We start from the raw sequence: 11,341 nt of genomic DNA, 5'->3' as shown, positions 1-11,341 counted from the left end.
GGAGAGCCGGCCGCCCGACGCGGCGGCGATGGGCGCCGGCGGCGGCACGGCGCCGAGTCCCAGCGGCAGCGCCCTGGAGGAGACGCGGCTGCACGTCTTCACGCTGGACTACCCCCATGTGCAGATCCCCTTCGAGATCACCCTCTGGATCCTCCTGGCGTCCCTCGCCAAGATCGGTGAGCGGCCGCCCCGGCGGGAGCGGGGCCGTCGGGGCCACCCTCCTCCCTCGGCGGGACCCCCGGCGGCGGGGCGAGGCGGGTGCCGGCGGCTGGGGCGCCCCGGGGCCGCGGGGGATGCTCTGCACCGCGTCCCCGAGCGGGAGGTGATGCCCGGGCGTGACTGGGCTGGGAACAGACACTTTTCCTTCGCTCGGGAAAGGTAGAGCGAGCGAAGAAAGGAGATTGCTTCCTGCCATTAAAGCAAAGYGTTCATGCCAAACTATTAGGACTACCGCTCGAGAGTTTACTGAGCGCACGACAGACTTTTCCCTACTGTCATTTGAGCACTGCTTTCTTTTTCTTAAAATAACGCCGGATATAATGACAGTTCCATAACATAACAACGGATCGATGGAGAGCAAGTATTAATGAGGCTAGAGTAAGCCTCCTCGTTGTACTTTCCCACCAGTCACTTGTGTCCTGTGAAAGAAAAAAAGAATACAGAACTGAATGAGTAAGAAAGGCTACTTATTCCCTCATGTGGAAAGTATTTGTATTGCATAGTTTCAGTGCGTTTTGTGCAGGTTATATATAGTGTTTTTAATTAGTTTTCTGTGTCCCATATGGAAATGATGAATCACATATAATAATCTAAAGAAAATCAGATAAAGGCATACTAGTGATCTATCTAAAAATCAGAAAAATCTCCATAGATGATGAACGTTGTATCTCCTTAACTAGAAGATCATCTTAACTTCAGGAATAAAGCCATGGGAACTAAAGAAAAGGTATACAAGTATTCCACTTGTTTGATTGAGAAGTCTGATTTCGCACCACAGATTTCTGTGCAAACTGTGGTCATACCCACTCTGATAAAATATTCTGATAAACCTTGAAAAAGTTGACTTCCAGTTGTGCCATTTAAATAGGTTTTGGGTTACATTCTGATTAGTGCTCAGGTAGTTCTGACTCTACCTAAACTCATGCTTGAAACTCACCTCCAACCCCAACTAATGTCAAAGTGGGAGGCCAGATGCTCTAACCAAATTAACTGCCTATAGCTTCATTACCTTCTACAGAAATATTGTATGTTGCATCCTTTTCAGATGTATGCATCTTAATGCATGAAAAATGCATTAAGGTTTGCCTACTTAGTCTTGAGTATGTAKTTAGGCTTTTGAAGAATCAGGATAGAGTTCATGTATGATACACCCAGATATATCATGAATTGCTATAGCTAGCTCTTATGGAGGTATATAAAGAATTAATCTCAGCCAAATTAAAATAATAATGTAAAATTGCTCTAGGTTCTGAGTTTAGATTTTATAATAAGAACTCTTGAATAAGCTAAGACCAATGAGACTGATGTATTTTATAAGATTTCAGTGAAGCCATTTAAAACATCTAAACACACTGATACAGAATAATGTACAGCTTCTGTCGGATTGCATACGTTCTAACCATTACAACAATTTGCTACTGCATAGGCATCTATAAAATAAAAAAAATGGCTTGACTATCTTTTTTTTCCTAAGCCGACTATAGTAAAATAAACAAGCAAACAGTGTAAATGAGGAGAAATGGGTTTGATTTTTAGATCTTTTCAGTTATACCAAACAAAAATTAGTGTCAGTAATCTAGGGCATTATCTCACTTGTATTAAGTGTGCACTAAGCAATAAGGGCCAGATCCAAGAGAGGTCCTAGGTGTGGCAGTGCTGAGCTTCACCACACCTCACTGCAGGGGCCCTGACTCTGAGACTGCAATTAGGAACACCCAGTTCTTGCTCCTGGAGCACTTTTGGCGCTTCCTTATCCAGCGCCTGCATCAGACAAACCTTCCCAGGACAGGCCCTCATTGCTCACAGATCACATTCCCACAGTGTTAATTTTTCGCTCGTTTGTGCCTTCTCTTATATTAAAGATGACCCACACAGATAGTTCTCTAACCACTGAGATGTAGAAATATTGGCTCTGCTGCATCCTTCTCCTACGTTGTTGCTGTGAGTGGGTCATTTACACACATTTCAAAGGGATGGAGGGAGTTTTACAGCCTCTCTGACGATGCGTAGCCTTGAGATAGGCCCGGGATTCTCTGACACACTCATCTCTCCAGGATTTTGTGCTGGGCAGCRTAGGCATCTTGCCCATGTCATGCCAGGTGGCACGAAATCCACGAGGAGACTCATGCGCTACCCAGGAAATTTAGATGTGTAATCTGGTGTTGCAGATTCCTTTCTGGGGCTAGGTGCTGAACACGTACACGTGGCACTGCAAACCTATATGAATTTAGCTCTAACTTCTTTTCAACTGCAAGGATCTCAGAAGGCATGGTCAAATTTAATAATACCTCTCACTGTGTGTGAAGAATCCCAAAGACAAATATATTACAGCACCTTTTTATCACTTGATTGGAACGTTTTTGTACAAACACATTTTTGCAGAAATATAGTTTCATTGCAGCTGAAATGTTCCAAAGAGGTGCTTATTTCTATAGAGGATTTATTTGAACTGTTTCTCAGATCCTGGCTGTGATGAGGTCACTGTAGACTAGGATTAGAGAGAGCAAGAAAGAGAATGTGAGAAAGGAAAACATAGTTGTCAAGTAGAATTTAAACATTTTGACAAGGCACATCTTCACAAAGACATTATAGAAAGATAGTGCTTTTTATTCCGCGTAGAACAAAAACACATTTTGAAACTTCAGAAGATCTCTTGAAAGGAATTGTTATTTTCTGAATATCTCTAGTTATTTATTATCTTGTGTAATGATACTATAAATAAGATGTTATTAATATGCTGATGGACTCTACCAATGTACAGGTGGGATCCAGTGTAGTTAAAGTATGCCATACTACCTAGACAGTGAAAGTCTATCTACAGTTTTTCTTAATCCTTATGCTATTAAATTTACAAAATATTGCCTAACTTGTCTAAATTCCTGTGACTCCTACCTTTAATCACAAACGCATGATTAGAAATGCTTCTTCTGGATACATGAGCCAGTATCTTTCCTACAGTTCCCTCCTGAAAAAAGGCTTAAACTGTTCAGCACCTGAACTCTGAAAATAACCTTGAAAAATTCAAGTATATTCAGCAGTATATCTGACATTACCAGCATCAGATATACTGGATTTCACCCCAGATGTAGGAGACCAGGACTCTAAGGACTTCTAAATTGAAGATTATTGGATTTACACTTTAGAAAAGTGTCTTAATGCCCAAAGGCCTGAGGGTAACCATCTTCCATGCTAGTTGAAACTGGATCACTGCACAGTCAGGAGTCCAAGAGTCAGTGGTYAGAGGAGCTGAAAGTAGCTGTGAGCCCAGGTCAGATTCAGCAGAGTGGTCAGAGCATTCACGTGGTGTGGGGAGTCCGCTTCCAAGGTTGTCCTCTGTTTAGTACCATGATAGCTGCAGTGAAATGCATCCACATTCCTGGTGCAGGTCTGCAGCCCCAGGTCTGCTCTCCCTCTGGCCTCACAGGGCTAGTGCTCCTGACCACACAGCTATGGATCTGGCAGAGCAGGGATGATGTCCCTCATCCTACAGGGCATCTATGCCTAACTTAATGTGCTCTCTGGCTTCTACTAGCTCTCAGCCCTTAAATCCTGTAGGATTACCTGTGAATGCCTTTCATGGAGCCAGGCAGTTTTTTAGGAGTTTTGGCGCAGCTTACATGGATAAAAACCACACCTATCATAGCAGGAGCCTTCCCATTACCTTTACAGGGTAAAATAAAGCCCCAAAGGCTCTGAGAAGGTCTGAACTTTCCAATAGGAAAGTTTAAAGAAGGAAAGGAAGCAGTGGGATTTTTATTTTATTTTCATAATCAACACTTCATTGTCTTTGTGTTAGAACTGGTTGGGATGTTTTTGTTTCCATGAAAAGCTGCACTAATAAAAAATCCCCTCCTCTTCAATTTTATTGAGAAAATTATTTAATATACTACTGAAAGTCCTCTAAAAACTTTACTTTTAGCAGAATCTGCTTACTTACTCTGGAGAAGCTTCAATCACAGTGTTAGAAATTTTGGCCTCCTGCCACAGCAGAAACTAATACAAGTCATAAAATATTTGTTTGGAAGTGGAGGAAAGGCGAAGAGTCAAGTCTCCAACCATAAATTCTTGTGTCTCCAGAGTTGTTAGCTCTCCTATCCATACAGCAAACTGGATATTGGTGATTCCTATTTGGAGGGATGATGGTGAATTTGGCAGTCCTTTYAAGAAGTCACATTGGCTATATTTCTAAGTATTAAAAAAACAGTCTGTATTCATGCATAAAGGAAAAAATGCAGCTCGGGCTACTTACTTTTAAAGATAGTTTTAATAGGTATAGAATCTGTATGTAAAAAGCTCCCCCCCATCTTCCTAACCATCTTTTTTCCTAACTAAAAGCTCAGTCTGTCTCTCTCATGAACAAAATCTATGGTGAAAGGAGAGTTAACAAAATAGGTGTCACAAGATACAAAAGACTGAAATTGRGAAACTGGGTATGAAATATGCTAAGTTTGCGCTTATTTAACTGTTTCGACTACGGGTGTGATTTTTACTGAAATAGTTTTACTGAAATAGACCTCCGTTATTGCCACACCCAGTGTTTCTGTGTGGCTCTCATTTAAAATAATTAAAATGCTTTTTAGTTAGGCAGGAACTGTAGGATCTTGTGGGTGTGGACAGTTTTCTATATAATTATGTGGGCTAAATATAGATAAGGAGGAGCCTGGAAAAGATTGGCATCTCCAGGTCCTGAAATGCGACCTTGGTGCGTAAGGTTGACCATTCCGTTAGACTGGCCAGGGTAACTTCCTTTAAAATTTTCCCCAGTAATTACAAAAATCATGTTTTATCAGTTAAAAAAAAATAACTACTAAAATTAATTGGAATCTTTAAATCAAAACTGCACAGCTTACAGAATTTTAACAGGCTATGAACTATTTAACAATTAAGTCTTCATTCAGAATCTTTTTTATTTTTTCCAATACTTTATACAGTTCTTTAATAGGGATTCTTGACACTACCATAATTCATATAATATAGAACAAGGACAATAATAATAAAGGCTACAAGGCTACTTAATGGAAAACAYGCAGTTTTAGAGGTTCCAGTGGATGAGGATGAGTCTGTAGAACACTTCCTCATGGTTGCTGAGGAAGTGACCATGGGTCACTGGGGCTGATCRTATGTGCCCATTCCCCTAGCTTTGAGAATCTAAAAGATACCTAAAACCAAAATTAATATACTTTTAAAGTTCTTTTGTGACGCTGTGAATGGAGACAGGAGTAGTTAGTATGATTTTTTTTCTATATTTAGGTGTAATCTTGCACTAGAAAAGTCTTTGGGTAATCTGATTCTGGAGGATTCAATATTGCAGAAACAAAATGCTTTTGCAAACAGAGCCCTTGCACACAATTGCTCCTGCCAGTTCAGCTATTAACAGGAAAGGACTATTCGGTAAATTAACTGAACTAACTACCCTAGCTGATAAATTTATCTTGACCTATTGTGGTGGTCCATTCCAGTCTTTACAATGAAAATGGACTTGCCCTTTGATTACTGCTTGTTTGCTCTACAGACTAAGATAACAGAATCCAGCATAGTATTTTGGATTCTCTACAAATAACTATTTCACTTTCTTGTGTTTGAATTTCCTTTGAAGGCTTTCATCTCTATCACAAGTTGCCCTCAATAGTACCCGAAAGCTGTCTCCTTATTCTGGTTGGATTGCTTCTTGGTGGGATTATTTTTGGAGCACAGGAGAAGTCCCCACCTGTAATGAACAGTGATGTTTTTTTCTTGTATCTTTTACCACCAATTGTACTCGACGCTGGATATTTTATGCCAACTCGTCTTTTCTTTGAGAACTTTGGTACCATATTCTGGTATGCTGTGGTAGGCACGCTCTGGAATGCTTTTGGCATTGGAATTTCACTTTTTGGAATTTGCCAGATAAATGCATTTGGTTTGACTGATATCACATTGCTTCAGAATTTGCTTTTTGGCAGCCTCATTTCAGCTGTGGATCCTGTGGCCGTTTTAGCAGTTTTTGAAAATATTCATGTCAATGAGCAGCTTTACATCCTGGTGTTTGGAGAATCTTTGCTGAATGATGCTATAACTGTGGTAAGTTACTTGATCAATGATTACTTGATAAATGATAAATGATTGTTTGCAAGCCCTAAATGACATGTTTGCATGTCTTTATATCTAGTTAATACAGTTTGCTGAAAGAAGGGAGTCAGTGAGTGCTAAGGTGCTTATGCAATCCTCTAAATTTTAGACTAGAAATTATAGTAGTTTAGGCTACACCAGATTAATGTGCAATGGTAACATATTTTATCTAGTCATTTTGCTACCTGATCTCTTTAGTTTCTATACCTTAGAGTTCTGCTGCTTCAGAAATCTTAAACCAGAGGTTTTCCTCACCTGAAGGTGAGGAAAGGTCTGGGCAGGAGAGGACAACAGGCCTACACAGGGAGACTGGGCAAATCCATGAGATACCACAAGCACAGTGTCCAGCTGATGCTGATCTTTTSCATGTGCTTGTCTAGCTGTAACTGCTCGGAGACCACCAATATAGTTCTTTCAGGCTACGGTTGAGATAGGACAGCCACCTGGAGGTAGTCTTTTCTAATCATTAACTAGCTGAACTGGGTTTGTGGTGCTGACCTGAGGACATCAATTTGCAAATTCCATTAACACTCCCAATGCCCCTTGTTTGTACCTGGTGACACCATGTCTGGAACATTACTCCCATTTATCCATACCTTACTTGAAGTCCTGGCTGTGTTAACTATGTCCTGTCATGCTTTCTGTTTTATGAGCCATGTAAGTCCAGTTTCTCGTATACTGGAAAGATTCATAAGCTGGGTCCACACCTTCCCTGTCTGTCACTGGATTCTTACTCACTGTCCCCTTCCATGCAGAATTGTCCTTCAATTTTCATACTTTCTAGGACTTTACTTGATTAACTTTACACGTGWGTACCCCATCCACTTAATCTGAGTCTTGGTGCTGATCATTTCTTTCTTCTGCTTCCTTGGGAGTACTGTWTTTTATTTTTCCACTTACGCTTCACACTTCTGATTCTGTTGTTGCCAACCAATTGAATTGCATCCTCTCTTACAGGCTTGCCTTAAAGCCTAGCTTTTCTCATTAGTKGACAGCTGAAACTGCCTGCCATTCCTAAGCTGATATTTAATCCAGTCCTGAAAAACACTTGATGTAAATATTGATATGYAAATGACTTTGTAATTCAGCCATGACTGTGCCATCTCTTTTAATGACCACTCATGAAGTGGAATTCTTTTCACGTAACCTTTTTAGGGAAAAAAAAGGATATATTTATCTTAATATAAAGAACCTTCTTTGTGGATTTTCCTAAACAAATTTTCTTTTTTCAGTCAGAGAATCATTCACTTTACCCTGGAAGACCAATTAGTCTAGCAAAATTTGCAAGCAAAACACTGTGTTTTCTTGATGGAAGTATTTCTGCATGCAATTGCCCRAGGAAGGATTACTTCAAACCACAATTTTTAAAGGCACTGCCATGTACCAATAACTATGATACATAGCTTTCCTATAGGCATCATCATTGYCTTCTTGTAAATATAGTCGTTTTCTCACGGAATTTATGCCCAGATGCACTGACGGGGGTGGGGGGAGGGAGGGGGAAGGGGACATTCTGAAGAACCTGTTCGGCCAATCCAGCATATATTTATGAGGGAATAAAAAGACTCTAGAGTATGTTTGGTCTTACTTCCTGGCTACTGCTTAAAAGTAGTACTTGGCAGAAGATCAAGTGGTTACCACATGCTAAACACTGGTCTGCTAATGTCTCCTTGTTATGTTTTTCCACACCTGTAATCATGTGATTTTACTTAAAATGTGACCCAAGCAGTCACAGAAATCCCCTGTGGATTGCCCTTAAAAGACCTTGCCTCCCTACTTGTCGTAGTGCTTCTGGGCTCGTTCTCTTGGTGATGCCCTCAGTAGGATGGGGGCACGGCGTGGGAGGGGAGCTGAAGTCAGGCTGGCAGTCAGCAGAAAGCTGCTCTATTAATGACCCTCAAACACTTGGCCACTACATTATCAAAAAACCAGAGGCTATCAGATGTGCAGTGCAGAACGGCATGGCTTTAGTAAACATACTTTCTAAATACTTTAAGCCCCTCTTCCTACTATACTGCTCCCTATGTCTTTCCATTCCTAATAGAAGCATTTATTGGGAAAGCAGTGTCATCTGTGTTTCCCCTTTTCAACAAACTTGCTACCACACTTTGATTTTATAGATAAAGCAAGATTTGCTTTGGTAGGAATCCAAACCTTACTGTACTTCTAAGATGGGTTAATCTACCTTTATCATCGTGTCATCTTCCATGCAGCCATTCAGGACTGAGACATTTCATGATATGTCTGTGCATTTGCATGACCCCACTGATGTATTTCACCCACTGATGGAATTTTGGAGTTTGAATTTGACTGGGGACAAAGTTTGCCAGTCAGCCGTAGTGCTGCTTGTTTGGGGTTGGTGCTTTACCGAAAGACTGCTTCAGTAATAACTAGCACAATGGTATTAAATGGCAAGATCACAGCTGAAGTTGAGTGTTAGTAGTTCAAATTCCACTGCTAGGCTTAAGATCACAATGAGGGAGCCACTGTCATTATAGTAATATTATTCCCATGTTAGAAAGCATTACAGCATTTCTCTGTATTATGCCTGTTCTAAAATCTTTATTTTAGAGTGCTTTAAAGTAATTTCAGAAATAAAAGGTAATAACTGAAAATTGGTGAAAATAAGCAATTAATGTCTCAGAAGAGCAGAGAGACTTCGACAAAAGATTAAAAAATTATTGGTGGTTCTTTATTCTCTGGTGTAACCTTCAGTGAGTTCAGCTAAAAAACACTGAGTAAATGCAAAGCTTGAACTTGAAAACGCCCATTCTCATACCAAATGCACTGAAGAATATCGCTAGTGCTGCTGCTGTTTAACACACCTAAAAGCTTAAAGAGTTGTAAAACTGTAAAACTTTACTCTAAAAACCTTTAGCACAAAAGGGAGGTAAACCTGATTATGAACTCATTTACACTAGTGTAAATTAAAAGATTAAAATCATGTTCGTGGCATTTTGTAGTCCTCATTACTGTTTCTAGTATGGCAGTCTGGTTTTGAACCCAAGTACAAAGAACATTACTTTTCTTCTTTCAAATAAATTATGGCAGCAGACTAAAGGTTTGTAGGGCAATCTGCGCAGAAACAACAGCTCCATTCTAACTATCTGCAGGGTGAACACTGCTCCGTGAAGGTGAGCTGATGTTTTGGAAAGACTACTGCTTGAATTGGTCAAAACTGTAAGTTTCTTTGTAAGCAGCTTTCAGTGGCCTTATTTCAGAAACTTCAGAAATATATGTATATATATTTATATAGCTTTGTATATATTTATATAGCTTATTTTAAAATACAAAGAAGGCTATTTACCTCCAATTAAGGAAAATCATCATCTCCCCTAATACATACCAATTGATCATTTTGCAAGGTCAGATTCCCTAGGTGTCTTGAAGAGTAACAAAACTGGTGTGGTCACAAGTGTCACGAAGTGATTCAGGGAARCTGCTCTGCTTACTTGACATGAAGAATAGTATTTGTCTTCAGCCTGTGATTCATGGAGCCATGGGAGTCTGCAAACTGAAGGGTCTTTGTAAAGTGACCAACACAAGCACACCTATTGTTAGTTGGGTTTATTTTGATATATTTTCCCCATGTAAATACATAGGGTCTGCAAATCAAGACAGGTTGAAAACTATTGGCGCCTACGGCATAACTTTCTAGTCATTCACAGGATARGTTAACAAGGCACAGAGCAAAGACAGGGATCTGCCTTGCTGCAGAAAGATGAATGGATTTGCACAGGTGAAAACCGACACTTCTCCCTGGTGGGCTCGTCCTGAGCCCATCATTCTTATGAAATAAATAACTCATGCTCCTACACTTGCCCTATTTATCACTTTCTAATCATAAAATACTGGTGACCTTGCTGGATTTGATTTGACCTTCTTTTTTCGTGCTAACACTGGAATTTATTTTTTCTCTTCTTTTTCATTTCTTTCCCTTCACTTAGTTGAAAGGACCCATAATAGGCCATGTCTTTACATTAATCTTTAGTGAGGACTTTTATCTGTGTAAGACCTATCAAATTTTGTCCAAGAAAAGCTCTACAACTTCTTTTCTGSCATGTGAGAGAGAACAAGACTGCTAATTTGACAAATCCCTTCCAGTCACTGTTCAAATATGTACATGTTGGCACARTGCAAGTACTGAGAAAATATTGCTGTCTCAATAGCATTTCTTATGGAGGAACCTATTTGGTTTACTAAAAATTTCAGAAGGAAAGCAAAGATTTAACTTTTGTAAGCTTTCCAAGCTGACTAGTGTGGTGTTTATTAAGAACACCAGCGGTGGCTTGGTCTGTGAACCTGATTTTCACTTCTGGTGTTTATCTGATCTGACAGGAATAGGTGCACACGACCAAGCCTTTGTGTGGCCAAGGAGACTGTGCAGCCCTCATGGTATCACATGGCTGGGGGCGTGTGGGCAGCATCAGGCAAAACTTAAATCTCCCTAGGAAATCTGCAGCTAAGAGACCTTATAAGTTTTCTTTAAGAGTCACTGATTTTATTGGTGAATAACATTCSTAACTAGAACACTGTATATTAGAGAAATGTGGACTTTACATAATTTCCTGTGTAAAATGGAAAAGACTCTGGCCAAGAAAATATGAAAATCTTATCGATGCAACTTGTTTTGGAGAATGGTTATGACCAGTTCAAAAATGAAACTGGGCGAATTCATAGAAATGGGCCTATTAATGGGAATTATATCCAGATCTCTGGAAACAATCCACAGCTTGAAAAGTCTTTACACCACTGGATTCCTAATTGCTAATATGTCAGAGAAAGACTGCTCCATGGATGCCTTGTTTCTTGTACTCCTTCTTCAGGCAGCCTCTGTGCACTCTTCCTACGCCAAATGGATCTACAGTCTGATTCACTACTTCAGCTCTTGGTGTCTTACATAGCTCAAGCATATGAAAATAATCTGATTTTTCACTGATTATGAAACTATTTTTTCCTCTTCTTTTTATTTTTTTCTGAAAATAAGTAAAATCTGAAATGGCCATTTCTGGAG

At 40.0% G+C, this 11,341-nt stretch overlaps 1 protein-coding gene across 1 annotated transcript in view; it reads left to right on the top strand.

The window, feature by feature from the left end:
• Positions 1-10: 10 nt before the first annotated feature.
• The window catches only part of SLC9A2 (solute carrier family 9 member A2), a 33,050-nt gene continuing 21,719 nt past the window's right edge, over positions 11-11,341 (top strand). Inside the window, exons 1-2 of the mRNA XM_085320771.1 lie at positions 11-176; positions 5,816-6,279. Coding sequence (XP_085176897.1) covers positions 29-176; positions 5,816-6,279 — 612 coding nt within the window. The 5' untranslated portion in view covers positions 11-28. The remainder of the gene's footprint in view (positions 177-5,815; positions 6,280-11,341) is intronic.

Source organism: Rhea americana, unplaced genomic scaffold, assembly GCF_003343005.1.
Source record: "Rhea americana isolate MKP2758 unplaced genomic scaffold, rheAme1 scaffold_66, whole genome shotgun sequence".
NCBI lineage: Eukaryota > Metazoa > Chordata > Aves > Rheiformes > Rheidae > Rhea > Rhea americana.
This window is presented reverse-complemented; position numbering and strand designations above follow the sequence as displayed.